The sequence below is a fragment of the Silurus meridionalis genome, chromosome 28 (genome assembly GCF_014805685.1).
Source record: "Silurus meridionalis isolate SWU-2019-XX chromosome 28, ASM1480568v1, whole genome shotgun sequence".
Taxonomy (NCBI): Eukaryota; Metazoa; Chordata; class Actinopteri; order Siluriformes; family Siluridae; genus Silurus; species Silurus meridionalis.
Window position 1 is genome coordinate 1,912,759 of NC_060911.1, and position 21,595 is coordinate 1,934,353.

The 21,595-nt window shown below is 39.9% G+C and overlaps 2 protein-coding genes across 8 annotated transcripts in view; one reads left to right on the forward strand and one right to left on the reverse strand.

Annotated features, from left to right (window-relative positions):
* The window catches only part of fat1a (FAT atypical cadherin 1a), a 75,380-nt gene extending 64,405 nt beyond the window's left edge, over window positions 1-10,975 (forward strand). For 3 of the 6 annotated variants that reach the window (XM_046843547.1, XM_046843545.1, XM_046843548.1), the window contains exons 19-28: window positions 850-1,651; window positions 1,778-1,906; window positions 1,996-2,153; window positions 3,363-3,807; window positions 4,067-4,220; window positions 4,876-4,986; window positions 5,080-5,714; window positions 5,807-5,944; window positions 8,795-8,830; window positions 9,488-10,975. In XM_046843547.1, the coding sequence (XP_046699503.1) occupies window positions 850-1,651; window positions 1,778-1,906; window positions 1,996-2,153; window positions 3,363-3,807; window positions 4,067-4,220; window positions 4,876-4,986; window positions 5,080-5,714; window positions 5,807-5,944; window positions 8,795-8,830; window positions 9,488-10,032 (3,153 nt within the window). In that variant the 3' untranslated portion in view covers window positions 10,033-10,975. Of the gene's footprint in view, window positions 1-849; window positions 1,652-1,777; window positions 1,907-1,995; window positions 2,154-3,362; window positions 3,808-4,066; window positions 4,221-4,875; window positions 4,987-5,079; window positions 5,715-5,806; window positions 5,945-6,565; window positions 6,621-8,794; window positions 8,831-9,487 lie in introns of all 6 variants that reach the window. The other 3 variants (XM_046843551.1, XM_046843549.1, XM_046843550.1) reach the window with 3 other exon arrangements.
* A 4,559-nt stretch (window positions 10,976-15,534) lies between these two features.
* On the reverse strand, window positions 15,535-20,979 carry LOC124381544. Of its 2 annotated transcripts, none has more exons than XM_046843282.1 (3): window positions 20,840-20,979; window positions 19,639-19,698; window positions 15,535-17,055 (listed from the first exon to the last, which is right to left on the reverse strand). In XM_046843282.1, the coding sequence occupies exon 3, from the start codon at window positions 17,045-17,047 to the stop codon at window positions 15,578-15,580; it is 1,470 nt and encodes a 489-aa protein (XP_046699238.1). In that variant the 5' UTR covers window positions 17,048-17,055; window positions 19,639-19,698; window positions 20,840-20,979; the 3' UTR covers window positions 15,535-15,577. The 2 variants fall into 2 exon arrangements, with proteins under 2 accessions (XP_046699238.1, XP_046699237.1); XM_046843281.1 differs by having other exon boundaries at window positions 19,639-19,716.
* Between the last annotated feature and the right edge of the window lie 616 nt (window positions 20,980-21,595).

Sequence of the window (21,595 nt, forward strand, 5' to 3'; positions counted from 1 at the left end):
AAACTCCTAAAAACACTGCTGTTTTATTAAACACTTGTTTTATTCATCTGTTTTTTTTTTTATCATGACGGATGAGTCGTGAGTGATTCTAAATGTATGCTAATGTTTATTTAATGTTATATTTATCATGCGACTTGGTTTCCAAATGTCAGAGTTCAAATTCCAACCACACCAAGCAGCCACTCCTGGGCCCCTGAGCAAGGCCCTTAACCCATTTAGCTACTTAGTTAGATGATTGAGATAATTGCAAGCCATGGAATTGTAAGACTCTGGATAAGGGCATCTGCCAAATGTGATAAAATTAAATGTAATTTAAATGATTCTTAATAATTACTTCTTTTTTTCCGGGAAAAAAAAAATATTAATTTTGATGAAATGATTGTTTATTCTTTAAAGCATTTGGATCAATTTTGGAACATTTTACACTATATGGACAAAAGTACTGATACACCAGACTTTTCCAGCCGTATGTGGTTCTTACCCAGAAACTTGAAGGCACAAAGTTGTATAGGACATCTTTTCCTCACTTGTACAAGGTATTAGCATGACAGTGGCCCTGTGCACAAAGCTAGCTTTGTAAAGATATACTTTACAAGATTTGGAGTGAAAGATCTCCTGTTATAGAGCAAATTCCAAAAATCTAGTGGAACATCTTTCCAGAAGAATGGAGGTAATAAATACCAATCGAATGGGCAGGTGTCCACAAACTTTTGTTCGTATAATGTTTTTAATTATGTATCTTTTGGCGTTTGGTCATTTTGAATTTTGTGATGAATCAATTTATTTACCTTGTAAGTGACTCAGTAGTGAGTCTAACTCATGACCTTTGGAATGGTGTGTCTGCTTCAGGTGTCAGACTCCGGCCGGCCAACTCTCTCCTCCTCTGCCCTGGTGATCGTTCGCCTGATTGAAGAGAGTATCCATCCTCCTGTCATCCTCCCTCTCGACGTTTATGTCACCACCACGACTGCTGAGTATGCAGGCGGTGGAGTGTTAGGCAAAATCCACGCCACTGACCAAGATGTGCACGACACACTGACCTACGGCATCAGCCCGGACCCTGCACCTTTAGACAACTCGGTCCTCTTCTCTGTCTCACCTGCTGATGGTCGAATTGTAGCACTGGGTGCCCTGGATTCCGGTCGCTACTTGCTCAATGCCACTGTAACCGACGGTCGTTTCACAACGTGGGCGCGTGTCACCGTACACATACGCCCCGCCCCTGCCCCCGCCAATATCGTGAGCATACGTCTAGGCTCCATCGCGCCCGAAGAGTTTGTTGGTGAACATTGGAGAAATTTTGCTAGGGCATTGCGTAACACGGCGGGTGTCCGCCGCAGTGATGTTCAGCTCGTCAGCCTGCAGCCCGATCACGGTGATCTGGAAGTGCTCCTCGCGCTCGATAAAGGTCAGGAACAGACACAGGATGTGGTGCTGAGGAAGCTGAATGCCTCCAGTAGTGCAGTTGAAGAGATAACAGGGGTGAGGATCGTCCGTGTGGGCAACAAACTTTGTCCTCGATCGGACTGTCCTGCTCGTCACTGCCAGGAGACGGTGACTTTGGAGACGGGCGCTATGGCAGCGTACAGCACAGCAAGGCTTAGCTTTGTCACCCCACGCCACACGAGGACAGCTGACTGTCTCTGCCATGGTAACACAAACGAGGGTTTTTCTTAAATACACAAGGTTTAATTTTTTGGGTGATGCTAATACAGAATGTTAGAACAGAACAGTTATTAGTTTGCAGTATTTAATTGATACGATTTGTTCTTTCAAGGTGCTGAGTGTGCTGAGTTGAACAAGGTATGTGAAGGGAACCCATGTCCCAAGGGGACGGAGTGTGTGGAAGACCCAACACACAGCACATTTAGCTGCGTATGCTCAGATGACAAACACGGGTGTGCAGGTAAGGACATCCTCTCGCAATGCCAGCATAATTTACTGTAAAAATAAACAGAATACCCTTCATTATAACTCTGGATGTGTGTGTTTCAGAAGGTCACGCTCTGACATTCAGCGGTAACGGCTACGTGCGCTACAGGTTGATGGAGAATGACAATAAGGAGGAGATGAATCTCTCTCTCAGACTGCGTACCTTCTCCGACAAGGCCACTATCATGTACGCCAAGGGGACGGACTACAGCATTCTGGAGGTGAACACAGAAACACACACATGTATAGACACAATGAACTGTAACAATCACAATATGGCTTATACCTTCAAACAGCTAAGAGGTCTTACTGTCATTTAAGACATGATTAGCGCATGATACTGATGCCATATCATCTTGACCAAGATTAGCAGAGACCATACCTCTTTTGCTGCAAGGCCACACCCCCTTTACTGAAACTGAAAGGTGTAGAGGCCACACCTTCTACACTTCAAGGTCATACCACCATGGCTAAAACTGACAGTGGTGAAGACCAGATTTTTTGCAATTGCAAGGTCATACCCCCTTGACTAAAACTGACCAGTAAAAATACTATACCTACACAAAAGCCACACCTCCTTTTCATCCATTATGATGAGGGCAAAGCCTGCACCTCCTTCACTATATAGTAGTAGGCAGAGGTCATGCCTGTTTTACAGCTAGGCCACAGCCTTATTCACCGGGAAATCCTTGACTGTATCTTTATTATAGCAGGTTTTCCCACATAGTATATGGGAAATCTTGCTCTTTCTCTTCGTTCTCTTCTGTTTGCTGTTCTTTCCTTTCTCCCACACTCTGTCCATCGTCTCCTCAATATGGTTGCTTCAAGAGTCTCGGCAGAAAACAGAGCGCTGGTTATTTTGAGGCCTGTGAGAGGGCAAGAGAGGGTGCTTCCCACAGATTCCTTTCAAACATTGAGAAAGACAGATATAGGAAAAAAAATAACAGGCAGAGGGAAAAAAGATAGAGAAAAAGATGTCTGCAATGTATTCCTCATTACAGCATATTTCTATTTTTGCCTTGCCTGCACATTCTATGCTACATTTAGCCTGTGAGAATGTTTTACACACACACACACACACACTTGACTCACACTTCTTGCATCAGACTTTATTTAGCCTAGCTTTTTTACAAACCTGGCTTCTGTATTTCATTTATGCTATATTATATAGTAGTTAGTTCAGTATTAGCTAGATTGCTAGAATTGGCTAATGAAATTTACCAGGTTACACTAAATCCATTGCCTTATTTCTTAACTGCTGCTGTTGGGTAGATAAATTTTGATTTAGCTTAGCTAAATATGTTAGCATTGTTCACTTTGTGCCAAGAAGTAGCCATAGCTAACAAGAAAGGCATGTTGTGTGTGGGAGATGTATTAAATGAATAGAACGATACAGCAATGTGTATATTATTGTGTGTATGTGTGTGTAGATCGTGAACGGACGCCTGCAGTACAAGTTTGACTGTGGCAGTGGGCCGGGTATCGTCCCCATTCACAGCCCATTGGTGAATGATGGAGAATGGCACACAGTCTCGCTTGACGTGGATGGAAACTATGCTCGCCTGGTGCTTGACCGAACACACACTGCCTCAGGCAAAGCACAGGGTAACCTTCGCACCCTCAACCTCGACACCAGCGTCTTCTTTGGTGGGCAGGTGTGGCAAGCGGGTGTGGATAACGGCCTGAGGGGCTGCCTGCAGGGGGTCGTGTTAAACGGACGTGAGCTACCCATGAGATCTCAGCCTCGTGGAAGCCATTCTGTGCTGGAGGAAATTGTGGGAGCTGTGCCTGGCTGCAGTCCACCTCCAAGGGTATCGAGCTGCACCAGTGAGCCCTGCACAAATGGCGGAACCTGCACTGATCTGCCTAACGGAGGTACAGCGTCTGGGATGGGGAGCATAGATATAATGCCGTAGCAGTTCAAACTTGTGTTTACGAAGTAGTTTTTGCATAAATATGTCCTCATACAAGGACTAGTATTGTTTGAAACATTATACATTTAGCATGCTTGTTTACTAGAAATAGCTAGTTATGTCAAGTTTTATATATATATAGATAAAATTCAAAATGTTTTGCCTGTTTGTGATAATGAAACCTACATTTGTCCACATTTTCCACTGTTTATTTTTTTTAGGTTATTTCTGTAAGTGCAGTGCTCTATTTATGGGCAGCCACTGTGAGGTTAGCATCAGCCCCTGCTCATCCAATCCCTGTCTTTATGGTGGAACCTGTGTGCCACGTGGAGATGACTTCTCCTGCCAGTGCCGAGGGCAGTATTCCGGCCAGTGGTGAGAGAACACAAGTTTCGTAGGCCTAGTGTTTGGATTAATGCTGTATGCTAGGCTTATTACGCATTTTATGCACTAAAGCAAAATTATGCAACAGGGCTGGAATCATTGCACTGGAGCAGGTGGAATTGGTCCGAATTTCTCAGAAGAAGAATTTTAAAAAACTTTCACGAGCGCAATTTAACATTAAGGACAAATGTTAATTAAAGGGGTATTCTAGCCAAAATAAAACATTTTAGCTATCTATGCCAAATCAGAAAGATCTTACTAGGCTGACTTGTCTCCTACAAACATCTCTAAAGCAGCATGTCAAGATCATGAACGTTCTCAGAAATATCAATTCTGGATGGTATTCAGATGTACCCCTTTTCAGCGAATTTACATTTAATGTCTGCTTTAAAGAAAAAACATGACATAAAAGAAATGTAGGATGTCAGGGAAGACTGTGTTGCCGGCTTGATCCGGGGACACCTGGGAAGTCTTTTGCAATAAAATAAATAGCTGTGGGACATTGAGTCCTGCTGTAAACTTGGCATTAAATAAATGTGGTATCTCTGACTTTTTGATTGAATGTAACAATGTCGCTCATATTAGGACCATGATCTAATTCAACTTAGCAAGATTTTGTTATTAATGCATCTTGGGTGTGTGTCAGGTGTCAGCTTGGTCCATACTGCACAGAGAACCCCTGCAAGAACAATGGCAGGTGCATCGGCAGCCTGGATGGCCCAGTGTGCGAGTGTGAGCCTGGCTTCCAAGGAGACAGGTACATATTAGACAGAAGTTTCTATCCCTTTCTGAGTTCATAAAGGTATTTGTGCATTATATATGTTGACTAAATGTGTGTATGTATTGCAAGGTGTCTAAGTGATGTGGACGAGTGTGTGAAAAGCCCCTGCATCAACGGCGGCCAATGCCAGAACACATACGGCTCATACATCTGCAACTGCACACTTGGCTACGTAGGCCACCATTGTGAGCAGCATGCCCAGATAAGCAACCAGGTGGTCTCCACATCCTGGAATATCGGCTTGGAGGAGGTTATCGGCATCGGCGTCTTCTTTGCCGTGATCTTTGTCATGGCTCTGCTATTTGTTGTAATCCGTAAACGGGTGTGCCGGCGCACCAAGCCCCAGTCGCCTCACGATGACAAGCGGCTGCCCTCGTCCTTTCTGCAGCGCCCGTATTACGACTCCAAGTTAGGCAGAAATGTCTACTCTGACGTGCCACCTCAAGTGCCCGTGCGACCCATCTCATACACTCCCAGCGTCCCTAGTGACTCTCGCAATAACCTGGACCGCAGCTCGTTTGAAGGCACTGCTGTTCCAGAGCACACCGAGTTCAGCACTTTTAACCCCGACCCGGTGGGTCATGGGCATCGCAAGGCGGTTGCCGTGTGCAGTGTGGCACCCAACCTGCCCCCGCCACCACCCTCCAACTCTGCCTCGGACAGTGACTCAATTCAGAAACCGAGCTGGGACTACGATTACGATGGTAGGGGCACATTAGACACCCGTTTTCTTTTTATTTAATAAATGTAAATAAGGTAGCCGAGTGCTGATCAATGCTTTCTTGTTTACTTGCAGCAAAAGTTGTAGATCTGGATCCCTGTTTTAGTAAGAAGGCAGTGGAGGATAGCACGTGTCACCCCTATAACACCCGGGGCAGCATGTCCGAGGTGCAGTCACTCAGTTCTTTCCAGTCTGAGTCCTGCGATGACAACGGTATGTGTGCAATTTTTGCTAAATAGTGTTAGACCGTTAAGCAGTTAAGCTAATCAGCATTAGCTTCTTAGATCTATAGTAAATGGTATTATTCTGTTTGCTAAACAAAATCTTTGCTATGTTTTAATAGAGTTGACTCTTTTGTACTTGACATTATCAAAAGACATTACCAATACAATCTGAGTCTAGTTCACACAAAGCTAACTAGCTGGGGTTTTATCGTTATCTATTATTAGCAAGAGGTACACGTTTCAGGGAAAATGTCACCATGGCTAAATGCTAACTTTCCCATATTTGTACTTAGCATTGTTAGCAATAATGTTACAATGACAAATTAGGTCTAATGGTTAGCTTGGTGTAGTTTTTTGTGCTGTTAGCTATATTTTTAACACAAAGCTCCATGGACTTGCATGTTAAAGCACACTGAATTCCTTTCGTGGTCTACAGTCGTATCGTTTTCCATCATAGCACTGTAGTGTTATTAGCATTAGCATGAATACTAACCGCTTCGTTTTTTCTTTCTCTTTTTTGTATCTTCAGTAAGCAGTGTGTTGTTTGAGGGTCATGTTGTTGTGTTATGTTTCTCTCCCCCTCTTTAACTCGCTGCTTTTGGGACATTAGCGCCCATTTGGATCAAACCGCACCAAAGACGCAGGGCGAGGTTTTAGCTAAACTCGTAAGTCAAACATAGTGATGTGGAAAAGGAAGGGATCGCCTGGCAAAAAAAAAGAAACAGGCCTAGTGTGATTCTCAGGGCATAAAAAAGAAGCATGAGTTCTTTTTTTTCTTTCTTTCTTCTATTTTTGCAGCTACTTTTTGGCTTTGTAATGATTGTACTACTATTTTTTTCTGTTTCTTTCTGTGGATATTTTTGCATCCAAGCTACAACGGATAGTCGTAGACCACAGTGGTACAGGAATTCCACATAAATATTTCAGTCCATTAATCTTGGCCTCTGCTTTGTTTGTTTTTTTCGTACCTCACACGTCCATATTTCCTTTTTCCATCTGGAACCAAATGGACTTTCCTTTTTTTCTTCACTTTCCTTTTTTATCCTTGAGAATTCTCCTGATCCCGATCCTTCCTCCTGCTCGAATCCAATGTTCTGTCAGTATGAGTGGAACCATGAGTATGTCACCATCAACCCTCCTCCCTCCAAAAAACACGAGTCTCCTCTCACTTTGTTTTTCGTCACAACTCCACCAAGATACATCCAGAACCCGGTGCAGATAGAAACCAGGCTCAGTGCAGTAAAGCTTAAGAAACCTTCACACTTCCTTCAGAATAGAATAGAGTGGAAAATTCCCACTCCCGAAATTCCACCCACTGAAATGTTCAAAATTTCCCAATTTTAAATCAAGTATCCTTTAAAGACTTGCACTGTATTGAATATGGCCTTGTTTTACTTCATATGTTACATAGCAGTTTTACATCCATTTTGAATTTTAATGTATCACACTGCATTTGAATGAACCTAGAATTTCTGTTTTTCAACTACGAAAAAAAAACGAGAGATGGTAGCTCAATGCATAAGATGTTGGAGTTCTGTTTGCCTGGTCAGGGGTTCAAATCCCAGCACCACCAAGCTGCCACTGCTGGGCCCTTAAGCGAGGTCCTTAACTCTCAAATGCTCAGCTGTATAACTGAGGTAACTGTAAGTCGGCTCTATATAAGGGTGTCTCCCAAATATAAAATATAAATGCACTTGTAATAGAGATTAACCTCATAATGGAACAGACAGACTTTATATTTAGAACATCAATCAAACAGTTTTGAGCACACTTCCTGAAGTTATAACTCTTAACGTTATTGCTAACTTTAGCTGACTAGCTTTCAGAGTTTGTACAGAGCGAACACCTGTGTCCTGGAGGCAGCCATGTTTGGTCCCATTTTGTGGGTTGAAAAATGTAAAGTTTAGGTTCAGTTGAATGCAGCGTTCATGCAAGTCGGAGCAACCGAGTAGCATCTAATAGACCTCCCCATCCCTGTCTCTACTGAAGTGTTCCACTGCTTTCTAAAAAACTACACCAATTTACTTATTGGTTAATTCCACCACCACCACCTGAAATGAAGGACTGGGAATAAGTAAAAGCAGCTCTAAAAGTAGAGACTTGAGCGGGTGCACTTGAGTAGCAGATGAAGTAAAACAATCTGATGCAAGAGGAATAAAACACTGGGATTTTCTGTTTTAGGGAAAATGTTTCCTTTCTTTACTTCTAGTTCATGTTTCAGAGTCAAGTGTTCAAAACTCGCCACAAATCTGTTTTTGTTTTTTTTCCCTTCTACTCTCGAAACAAACATTTCTGGGTTCTCTGATGGTGCAGAGCAAGTCGTAAGGAAAGAGCGTCATAGTCGTCGTTTTAGCTCCTGGCGCCTCTTCATTCTCCTCATACTAACGTCAACTCTGTCTCATCTGCTTTCTCCATCCATCCATCCCTCCTTCCCTTGCTTTCCATTCCCTTCACTTCCTTTCCTGAAGCCTCCATAGTGACTGTAATCCACCTGGTCAGCTCGGCGGCTGGCTCGGTGGAGACACAAGGTACCGTCTGATTGATTGTCTCGTTGTCACCATGAGTAGTGTTGGGTGGGTGGGGCTTAACCAGGATGCCGGGTTTCTTTAATCAGACGTGTCTCATAGATTTAAAAGGAATTAGGATTGTTATAGGAATATTCCAGGGATTTACTGACGATCTCAGAAACGCTGAACACCCGAGACACGTCCGACGAAGCAAACGGCATCCTCATGGCCTTCGACATGTCCTTTCTATATTTCCTTCTTTTTCTCTCTGCGTAGTTTTTCTAATATTTAACCTGTTCTTTCTTCTGAATCTGCCTCACTTTTGTCTAAAGAGTCACTCCCGTCTCATGAGCTCAAGAACCCGAGAGGTGATTCGAAACTTTCTCTTTTTCCGTGTTTGCATGAAGTCCTGTGATTTCTCCGTGAACCTGCATGCAGTGCCGTGAGAAAAAAGAGTTCATTAAATAAATAAAAACACTGGTTTCTTTTTTGTAGATGTATTTTGTTAACCAATATATTTTTTGTCATAGCATAATGAAGTGTCGTAAAAATGTTCTATTTTTATTTATTAATAATAGTCTTTTTTGTTTTGCTGTGTCTTGTCTAATGTGTGTATCCTGTCTGACGTTTTTTAACCGTGTCATTTTTATTTGTAAAATTTGTTGCTGCATGATGTTTAAATGTGACACTTTTTTTTTTAACCCTGTTAAAAGTTTGTTTTGTTTTTTCAGTTCAGCTAATTAATATTCACCTAAATTTCCCTCCAGCTGGTGGGATTCCTGTGAAAAAACGAATTACACGATGTAGCACATTTGCAGAAAAAATTTTTCTTTATACCTGTAATAAAATCCTGTCTTGGAATGAATTCGAATTCGTTATCTAAGACAATAAAATCAATAAATAAGACATTTATTTAAGAATTAGTTGGACTGAAAATTGTGTTGCCAAAAAACAATAAAAAAAAAAAAAAAGAGCTAATTGTTCCCCTAAACTTAACTATTTTATTGTGCTTTTTCATTCTGCAGGGTATCACTGGGACACATCTGATTGGATGCCGAGTGGTCAGCTTCCTGGAATCCAGGAGTTTCCTCAGTATGAGGTGGTGGAATCTCCACCAACCTTGTACAATGACCCCGCCTTGCTAGACACGGACTATTACGCGGGCGGCTACGACATTGAGAGCGATTTCCCGCCTCCGCCTGACGACTTCCACAGCCACGACGACCTGCCTCCTCCTCCACCTCCACCCACATCGTACGACACGCTCGGCCCCGCCCCCTCGAGCCCTGGAGGATCGTGGGCACGCCAGCGTCCACCTTTACCCCAGCTCTACACGCTCAACCATTACCTCCCTCACCACCAGTACCCTTCATCCGACCCTGAGCCGCCGAAAAGCGGCAGCATCGCGGCCGACGACGTTTCGCTCTCCCTCTACGCCTCCACCGTGTCGTGCTCGGACGTGGACGAGTCGGAGGCGCCGATGAGCGACTGCGAGAGCGGCGCAGAGGACGGGGCGCAGTTACGGCGGCTCATCGTAGCACCACAACCGCAACAACACACCGAAGTCTGACACTGGAATCCATAAAGAGCAGAAATCAAAAAGTGCCTGAAAATGAAAACCTTATGCAGGAGACTGTTCTCGCAAACACACACACAGACACACACACACACACACACACACACAATGTACGACCATACAATAAATTCAAGCGCACACATTCTCTTCGACATGGACATATTCAAGAACATTTCCTCCTCTGGAGCACAGCAGGAGTCGAGTAGAGTTGAGTGTGTACAGGTGTGTATCCACCTTTACACCATCTGATCATTTCAAATTCCATCTTGTTTGTGAAAAATAATAATAATAATAATAATAAGTTTTAAAAAAAGCGTCATTTCAAGCGATAGCTGTCTGTATTTGTAAAGATAAAACCATGCAATCAGTTGTTTTTTCATTATTACAAATGTTCATTCGTTTGTAATGTAAATGGTACTGTACAGTTTTGATTTTTAAGGGTTGACTAGTTCTTTTTGTAGATATATTATTATTTTTTATTTTTGAAAAAAAAAAAAAAAAAAAACACGAAACAGTGTGTGATTATCAGCAGCAACAGAAGAGGAAAAGAATAACGATTATTCAGAGTGGTTACAAAAAAAATACAAAATCTAACTGTGTGTGTGACCGTCTTCACACTTCCTGTTCCGCTCGGATGGGCGTCTGCATATTATCGTGATGTCAGTTACGTTTTTTGTGGTTTTTTTTAAAGACTTTTGACTTTTTTTTCCCACCAAGAAATAAAAACATAAAAAACAAAAACGGGACCCAGTATATTTATATTGCGAGATGAAGTGTGGACTCGTGAATTTTTTATTTTTTTTTTTTGTCAAAAAAAAACGCTCATGTGAGCAAAGCTTTGGTCTTGTTTATGATTTGTTTATGATTTTTTTTTTTTAATACTGCCACTAGCTTAATCGCTTTACTACTGGCAATAAATTATTCTTTAAAATACCAATGGCGTTTGATTGATTGATTTATTTGTGTATTTATTTGCTTCGGAGACAACTGTAAAAGGCGGGGGAAATTTCAACAAAAGTCTGCAGACACCTGACTATGAGAGGAACCTATCCTTCATTTCTTGTAGGACCATATATCCAAGATGGCTGCCGTACAAGCTTCGCTCCAAAGAAACATCTCAGGATATATATGGCAGCCATCTTGGATATGCGTAGCTACACACAGAAGGTTTCTTAAATGGATTCCTCGATTAGAAGAACCCAAGAACCTAGGAATGGTCCACCATATGAAGAAAAGTTTTGGGACACTTGACTTTTCCAACCATATGTGCATCCTTCTCAAACTGTTATAGAGACACACAGTTGTAAAGGATGTGGTAGCTAGGAGACCCAAATGTCTTCATGCATAACAATGCACCTGTGGACAAAGCCAGCTCCATGAAGATATGCTTCTCGTAAACGGGGACTCAATGTGAACTGGAATGTTAAAAATGAAGCACATAGCAATCTTATGGTCAGGTTTTCCACACACTTTTGTGCTCATAGTGTACCTTAAGAGTGCCACTTAGATGACAGCACATCAATCAGAAGATCTATGGCTGAAAAGCTCAATGCTGAAATGATCCCTGTGCTGAAACGCTAATTGAATCAGAATGTGGGTTTAATATGCACAGGGTATTCGTAACAAGTTCGTAATGAGTCTGTAATGCGTTCTAATGAGTTATGTTTCATTCCATTAGACAAGGTTGAAGCACAGAAAGTCATTTGATACGTTATAGTTTGCATTTAGCATGCGTCTAAATCGCGTCCTGTTTTCTGAACGGTGTGATGGAAGCTAATGACAAAACACAAAGTCATTTTAATCTCATTTGATGGATTTATTTAGTACAAGCAGTAATATCCACAACTTATCAAATGATGGTGGGTGGAATAAACCCAATTAGCTGTTATTGAGAGGTTTATGGATGTGGTGAGGATAGACATGAAGGTAATTGGTTTGAAAGAGGCAGATGTAGAGGACAGGGGAGTATGGAGATGAATCGCTGTGGCGCCCCCTAATGGGAGAAGCCGAAAGAAGTAGAAGAAGAGCTTTTATCATCTGTATGTACTAATACAGCAATATTACAGAATTTGGAAGACACCCTTATCTCATTCGAACACTTGAGCAGCTATGGGGTTATGGACCTTGCTCAAGAATTGGTAGCTTATTGTGGCTGGGATCTGAATACATGACCTTCAAATCCAAAGTCCAAGCCTCAACCGCTAAGCAACCACCTCCCATATAATGGTGTAGAGGAGAGAGGAAAAACTAGCTCTTGTCTAAAACCGGCGTAATCTTCCAAATACACAGTAGCCTCAGCAACCGAGTCCTAGAACTCATTTGATGTTTTTTTTTAAAGATGGTCATTTTAAAACTTTTAACTTAGCGGTTTATCTTTAAAAATATTGGCAAAGGCTTAGGGTTTTAATCAGGGGAGTAAAAGTATAGCCCAACATTTGGAACGGCCCTCTGAACAATGCCAGAGACATATTTTTTAAAAATTTGTTTTAAATATATTTTTGACTCCTATCATATCTGTATTTGATAAAGGTTGGCTTTTAAACTAAAATTTCCTTTAATTATTAATAAAGGTCGACACAGCGATAGTTGATTGCTGAAACTATCCGCAAAAATCCCTAGCAATAGTTTTTCCGGTCCGCTGTCATTACAAGAGCGACCTCTAGTGGCGAATCACTGATAACACGTGCTAAAACTGCACGACGCGCTGTATTATATTTACTATTTTATATTTATATAATTAAGTTTAATAATAAATATATTCATATTTATTTCCTTTAACACATTCCCATGACTTAGTACTGTTTTCTTTGTAATAAATTTCAGTACCATTTTACATGGAGTTTTATGTTTGTTTGTTTTTTATCAGGTGTCCATTTTAAAAACCATATAGTATATAAACCATAGTAGCCATTTTCTTCTTTTAAAGAAAGGGAAAAATCATTATGTGGCCCTCATGAAAAAGAATTTGGGGACCCCTGGACTAAAGGTTAGACCCCTGGCCTATTGTCTTTCTATTGACTATTCTGTCAAGTCAAGTCAAGTCAAGTTTATTTGTACAGCGCTTTTCACAACAGACATTGTCTCAAAGCAGCTTTACACAAATCAACAGTGATGGTGAATGGTGTGCATTTGTCCCTGATGAGCAAGCCGTGGCGACTGTGGCAAGGAAAAACTCCCTTAGATGTTATGAGGAAGAAACCTTGAGAGGAACCAGACTCAAAAGGGGAACCCATCCTCATCTGGGTGACATCAAGAGTTTGATCATAAATCTTTCAACAATACAGAACACTGGAGAGTGAGAACTAACATGATTACTGGAGTATAAGATTATAAGTAATGTTCTTTCTGCAGTCTTAAACAGTCTATATGGTTAGTAGCTCCGAGTTTTATAAGCTCAGCATTTGTGATCACCACAGATCCAGCATCAGCTTCTCCATGCCAGAGCCTTTAAACACTCCAGGAGGTCCAATGTCAAAACTCCACACATGTAGCGGGATCCAAATGGCACTGGTACGTCTCTAGATGGTTCAGGATGTTTGTGAGTTCGGCATCTACTTCTTTAAAGGTCCGTAATCATCACGAGGTGGGAGGTGACTGGAGCTGGAGCAACCTCAGGATGCCTCGGGATGGGGAGAGAAAGAGAAGCAGTGGAGAGGAATTAGCGTAGCTGCTGTTCATGATATTAACAGCACAAGTTGATAATGTGCATGTGATCAGATGTTCTGGAGCACAAGGTTATGATGTGATGTGTGTTATGTGTAGGCTTTGCTAAAAGATACGTTTTAATCTACACTTAAATTGGGTGAGTGTGTCTGAGCCCCGAACACCGTCAGGAAGACTATTCCAGAGTTTAGGAGCTAAATGTGAAAATGCTCTACCACCTTTAGTGGACTTTGCTATTCTAGGAACTACTAGAAGCCCAGAGTTTTGAGATCTCAGGAGCGTGGCGGATTGTAGCGTGTTAAAAGACTGGATAGATACAGGAGCCAAACCATTTAGTGCTTTATAAGTGAGAAGTAATAGTTTGTAGTCTATTCGAAACTTAACAGGAAGCCAATGTAGGGACGATAAGATCGGGGTTATGTGATCATATTTTTTTGACCTTGTAAGAACTCTGGCTGCTGCATTCTGGACTAACTGAAGCTTGTTTATTAATGAAGCAGGACATCCACCTAGTAACGCATTACAGTAGTCTATTCTGGAGGTCATAAACGCATGGACGAGCTTCTCTGCATCGGATATAGACAACATATTTCTTAGCTTAGAAATATTTCTAAGGTGAAAGAAGGCTGTTTTGTAACCTGATTGATGTGATTTTTGAAAGACAAGTCGCTGTCTAAAATAACACCCAGGTCTTTTACCGTTGAACTAGTGGTTACAGAACATCCGTCTAAATGCAGGTTGAGATGCTGGAGCGTCTGTATACCAGTTTTGGGCCGATGAGCAAAATCTCAGTCTTATCAGAATTTAAAAGTAGAAAGTTATGGGTCATCCAATCTCTTAGTTCCTTAACACACTCAGTCATCCGGGTTAATTGAGCTGTATCGCCTGGTTTAGATGAAATATATAGCTGAGTATCATCAGCATAACAATGGAAGCTAATTCCATGCCTTCTAATAATATTTCCTAACGGAAGCATGTATATTGTGAAGAGCAGGGGTCCTAGAACTGAACCTTGCGCACGCCATAATTTACTTGCATTAGCCTGGATAGCTCTCCATTCAAATCTACGAAATGGTAACGATCGGACAGGTAGGATTTAAACCAGCTTAATGCCTGTCCCTGAATGCCGATGTAATTTTGTAAGCGATCTAGGAGGAGATCATGGTCTATAGTGTCGAATGCAGCACTAAGATCTAGTAAAACCAACAGCGAGATGAAGCCTTGGTCTGAAGCTAAAAACAGGTCATTAGTTATTTTAACTAGAGCAGTTTCTGTGCTATGATGGGGCCTAAAACCTGACTGAAATTCTTCAAAGATATTGTTCTCTTGCAGGTAGGAACATAACTGTGCAGCGACAATCTTTTCTAAAATCTTAGACATAAATGGGAGATTTGAAATTGGTCTGTAATTTGATAACGTGTTTGGATCCAGATTAGGTTTTTAATGAGGGGCTTAATAACTGCTAACTTGAGGGATTTAGGGACGTGACCTAAAGATAGTGAGGAGTTAATAATATTTAGAAGAGGCTCACCAGTTGTATATAACACTTCCTTCAGTAATTTAGTAGGAATTGGATCTAACTGACATGTTGTCGATTTAGCTTTGGCAATAACATTATACAGCTCTTCCTGTCCTATACATGTAAAATAGTGGAGTTGTGGAGTTGAAGGTAACACTGTCTCAGGAGATGCTGTAAGAGGTTGAACTGCCACAATTGTTTTTCTAATGTTATCTATTTTTTCAGTGAAGAAAATCATAAAGTCCTCACTACTAAACTGTGATGGAACACAATTTTCAGAGCCCTGATTTGTAGTTAGTTTAGCTACTGTACTGAAAAGGAACCTGGGATTGTTTTTGTTGTTTTCTATAAGTTTGCTCAGGTGTTCAGCTCTAGCTGTTCTGTCCAGGGAGCAGTTCGAGCTTTCTCACTTCCGTAATTTGTGGTCAAGAGAAATCGAGCCTGGACACCAGGGCCAATAGACAAACTGGACTTATACTGGTAAATCTCATAATCCAAAGAGCAGTCATTTTTGGAACTCTTAAAGTTTGTACACCATTCATGTGTTTTATACTGCTCATTATTAGCCGCATCACTAGTGTAGAATCCTACCCAAGCTTTGTCAAAGACATTTTTCCAGTTCACAAAAGACTTGTGGATGTAGAGTCGGGCAGAGGCATAGCCATCTTCAGTGTAGAGCTGCAGGCTGCTCTGATAGCCTCTAATATTAACTGGAGGAACCTTGTTGGCTTCATGAAACTCTGGACCTTTCCAGACCGTTGTGTAGTATGTGGTTCCAAAAAAAACATAAGAACTGACCCTTCTACTTTGCAGAAGCCGGACCTGAAGGCCAGGATTTAGAGGTACTTTTGTCTGTTGGGAACCGTGTGTCATTCCATTCAGTGGATAGAATTCTAAAGGATCCGTATTGGTTCTGCTCTTATAAATGCCAATATCCAGTTTCATTCTTGCAACGTTCTCAGGTATTCCGCTCCATGTTATCTTTGCGTACCCTCCTGAAGTGGATTTTACCTCTAACTTTGCTTTATTGGGTATGACATCACTGATCCGATTGGAAGGTGAAGAGCAAATATCAATCGTATCACCATTTATTTGAAGCGCACAGAAGGATGCTTGTGAAAAATTATTAAACCTTGAGTCCATGTCGTAACCAGCCAGAGGCAAAAACCATTCAAGACCTCGAGTCTCTGGATATACCATTAATACTTTCGCAGCTTTTTGTTGATAATTCAAGAACTCACACAGGCTAAAGTTTAACCTCGGATCATTTGGATCGCACCCTATATCCGAACCGAGCGCTTTGATCTGAGTCAGGAGCTGAGTGCTGATCTCATAGGCATACTCTGGGTCGTACCTGCATCCTTGGCCTTTGTACTCTACTATAAACACCTTCTCAATATTTCTTGGATTGTTCTTCTGAACCTGAATCAGGATTCGGTCTAGATTTTTCTGAGACGAGTCCACTGAGTTGTGGAAATCGTGTGTGACGTAAAAAGGGAACATCCGGGCGGTTCTGCAAGCGAGGTCGCCCAAAGAGTAATAATGACTTTGCGAAGACTCAAAAGGTGCGGTTTGTGCTGAATCTTTATAGCAGTGTAATCCAAAGCTGCCTTGTCCTACATCAAAAGTAAGCTGCATGTCTCCACTGGAGTTGATGGCGACATTGTTAGCGAACCAGTGCAGGAGGATGAGGCCATGCCGTGGGAAACTTTTCATAGTCATTGTAGCATTTTTCAAGTCCGTGATGTCTTTCAGGGTCTGGATGGCAGAGGTACAGGTCAAGATCAGGTTGAAAAGAACACCATAGGGCAGTCCTTGCCTCATCATTTTAAAACCTAAAGAATGAGAAAGCAGAGAGTTTCTAATACTTCATGGTTTGAGTGACTCTAGTAAAAAAAAAAGGTCAAACACTGGTGTTAAAGTATCTCATCTCCTTAAATAGTTGTGGTTTTATTGGAGATATATTCAAAATCCCAACTATGAATAGTGCTTCATTATTTATTATTCATGCTAAATCAACCCAAAGATTGGAAAGGACTGAGTTACTACTGAGTTAAAGGATTTTTAAGGAGCATTCTGATTTCAAGGTTTATTGTTGTTGTAGTCAGTAACAGTGGTGGACAGTAATAAAGCAGTGGCAGGCGGTCAGGGCAAAACCTTCTCTGCTGGTCTAAACACTATCAGAAGCTCTGACCTACATTTACAACCTAAATTCTTATATTTGTTCCATGAAATTGTATTAATTTATTCCCAACAGTTTATTCTCTTCATATCGTAGCGTTTGTCTCGGCTGCACTGATGATGGTGATGATGATGATGATGATGGTGATGATGATGGTGATGATGATGGTGATGTTGATGACGATGATGGTGATGATGGTGATGATGATGATGGTGATGATGATGGTGATGATGATGGTGATGTTGATGATGATGATGGTGATGATGGTGATGATGGTGATGATGATGATGGTGATGATGGTGATGATGGTGATGATGGTGATGGTGATGATGGTGATGATGATGATGATGATGATGATGATGATGATGATGATGGTGATGGTGATGATGATGATGGTGATGTTGATGATGATGATGATGATGGTGATGATGGTGATGATGGTGATGATGGTGATGATGGTGATGGTGATGATGATGATGATGATGATGATGATGATGATGATGATGATGATGATGGTGATGGTGATGATGATGATGGTGATGGTGATGATGATGATGATGATGATGGTGATGATGATGATAATGATGATGGTGATGATGGTGATGATGATGATGATGGTGATGGTGATGATGATGATGATGGTGGTGCTGGTGTGTAAATTACTATATACAGCAGGGGCGTAGATTACGCGGGGGACGCAGGGGACATGTCCCCCTCACTTTTTTTTATAAAAAGTAAATTCGTCCCCCGCACTTTTTTTAGTGGAGAGTGTGTGTGTGTTCACGACATGTTGAGGTTTTAATGGAGCAATGTATATAAATGCAGAGTGATTTAAAATTCAAAGAGACAAGATAGTCTATACATGACGTTCACGTATCCATGGCAATCAGTCACTTGTCACGTCATCATAACACGTCCCAGTACTGTAGCTCGAGCGCATCAGCGGCTCAAGGCGGCAAAAAAAACGCTTCACTGCTTTTTTTTTTTTTTTTTTTTTTTTACAAAAAAGTCATGCAGTGTAAGTTGCATATGGATCCGAATTGTGTTGCACAGTGTTTAGTAGCTCTGCCTGTTGCTCTTGTTGAATAATTAGCAAGTTTTAAAGGATTATAAGGAAAAATAGCTGCTTGGACAAACGTTCACTTTTTTATAACGTCTTTTGTTTTACAAGTGTGTCATCAAAACCCTTCAAATAGGAATAAAGATAATGTAGAAGTGAGATTGTACAGCATGTGATTTTAATAATAAGGAGCAGGTAAATCACACACACATACAACCGAGTAAAGACGATAACCGACACTGAGTGAAGACCGTGGTGATGAGTATAAATAGAGAACGGTGAATGAGTGTAGATCACAGGGGAAACGTTACAGTATGCTGATAGGAACTGATCTTTATTTTATGGGCTGCTCTTTCATTATTGCACCCATTTTGCGTTTTGGCAGTTTTAAGTAGCTTTATATATTGAGATCTATGTTTGCTTTAACACTGTGTGAAAAGCTACTACTTTTAAACAAACCAGACAGGAAGCTTAAAAGAAGTGACGTAATGTTTATTTTATCTGATTGTATAATTGATATCGGCGCTTGACATGTTTGTCAGTTGAGTTCAATACATATTTTCTTTCAATAGTTTTATTTTGAATGACTTGTTTTATTCCTGAAGCATGGACTGTAGAGAACAAAATGAAGTATTATTAGAATGTGCAAGTCTCCATTACTGTGTGCCATGTGCTGTACATACACACAATACACTGTGAAATATGTAAACAATTTACTCTTAGTGCCATTATAAGGACGTCTTTGTACTGTCACATTACTACCTTAGAGTACCAATGTGTACATTTTGGGGGTAAATAAGGTACAAATATGTCCTTTTAAGGGTCCTGTCCCAGTGGCAAGCTGTTGTATTTCTTTCTTTGTTTCTGTTTTATAATCAAATATAATCATAAAGCATATAAAGCAAAAAAAATAATGATTAAAAATAAAACCTGTCAATAAACCCTTGTGTAAGGGTTAACTGAAAAAAAAAAAAACAGGGTAACACCAGACATTTTGTCCCAACCACTTTTGAAATGATGGCTGTGCCCCTGATATACAGTAAGTCTACCTGAATAAACAAAACCAGTTCAACCTATTCATCCACTCCACTCCAAAATCATGACCCCCTTCCACCCTTTTAAAACAATTAAAGTAAAATTAAATTAAATAACAGTTTTAGTAAAATCAGAACGTACCAGAATAAACAGCATGAACACGGAGGGCAGCAGTTTCAGTATCTTCTTGTCTTCTTCTTGCTACAGAAAGTAAACAACCTGATATCAGGAAACAACGTCACACGGAGGCCGTGTTGTGTTTATCTGATAGTAGATAGTCTGATAGTCTGTTACACAATAACTAATATTAGTATAGAAAAACATCAGCTTTATTTATACACCTCACTGTGTTTATACCATGCTGAGGAAATACTACTAATAATAATAATACAAATACTACTACTAATAATATAGTACAAATAATTATATATATATATATATATATATATATATATATATATATATATATATATATAAAAGATGTATTTCTATTTATTATATATATTTATATAATAGAAAATAATAATTACAAAATATATAAATCATTTAATGTAATAAATTAAATGCAATAAATAATGACATTTGAAAAATTAACAGATTGATTGATTAATTAATTAAAGTGTATACATTAAATCAAAATGTGAATTTACAAATGATTACATTTATATGAATTAGAATTGTTATAAATATATGAGGTTAATGATAAATTCTACAATAATTATAAATTAATTGATTCAACTGTGTATATTAGTTATTTATTATTTGCAGTGTATCTGTTTCATTTATACCTTTAATAACATATTTGTATATATATAGTTTTTTTTTTACTATTTTTAAACTATTAAATCATCAATCAATAAAAATACAGCAGCTACACCATGTATCACAATAAACTACTGTATTCTTTTTTTTTAAATACTATAAAATACTTTTACAAGGGAGCATGACATTTTCTTTCCACCAATTGGCCTGTTTGATCTTTTCCTTCACCATTACACCGATTAAGTAAACAATGTTTGATAGCAACAGCTTTTCTCTTGGCGTCTGACACATGCATAATAGTATCCTAATTTATTTACTTGGTGTTTGGTAACGAGGGGCTGCTTTACATCAGTAAATTCATAACAAGATTTTAAAGACTGCATTTATAAAAACTAGTTTCTAGAATTAATCATGTAATTATTAATCACAAATATAATAAGATACTATGTGTTATTTATGCAGTGGGATGCAAAATAATGATCCTATTAAACAGTTACTTCAATTAAGATACAATATTCTGCAATCAAATATTTATATAGAAATCATTGGACGCCTATTTGAAAGCTGGCAGGTTTCTTACCTTCACCACCTTCTTCCACATGGATCAATTTTCTGTTCTGATCACAACAAGTCTTGGCAAAATACTGAGTAGGAACCAATCAGAAGCTGTTAATGTATGATGTCATCATGTAGAAGGTCTAACAAAGTATTTCACAGAGTTTTAAAAACTACAAAAATACAAAAAAATGAATTCTTTTGATACAAAATATAATGGCATTTTCATCAACCCTCTTAAATACAAATTACAAAAATACTGTCCATTCCTGTGTGTGTGTGTGTGTGTGTGTGTGTGTGTGTGTGTGTGTGTGTGTGTGTGTGTGTGTGTGTGTGTGTGTGTGTGTAGTTGTGTAGTTTTTGGAGCATTAGTTTCCCTGTGAGGAGGAAAAATTCAAAGAAAGAGGTTGGATTTTTTTTTATCTGAATAAATGGAAAGTTTATTCCTGTTATGAGGATAAAATGGACCTTGGAGCTGGTAGGAGACGAATAAATCATTGGTCTGAGTCAATATTTTTGGAGCTTTTATTTATTCTGTTTTTTTCTAAATGATTTGACCTTGCTGAGGATGAACTGGTAGCACTGAGGATAATTCCTGAGCAAACAGTTCACTCTGCCTTTAACGCTTCACTTTCATATTTTTATAGTATTTTATATTGTTATCATAATCATAATTTTTTTGCTATTTCAGGCTGAATAATCTGATGAAGATCTGATAATCTAATGTAAGGCCACTGTGGTATATTTAAAATACTGGGTTGTTTGATAACATGTTTATGTT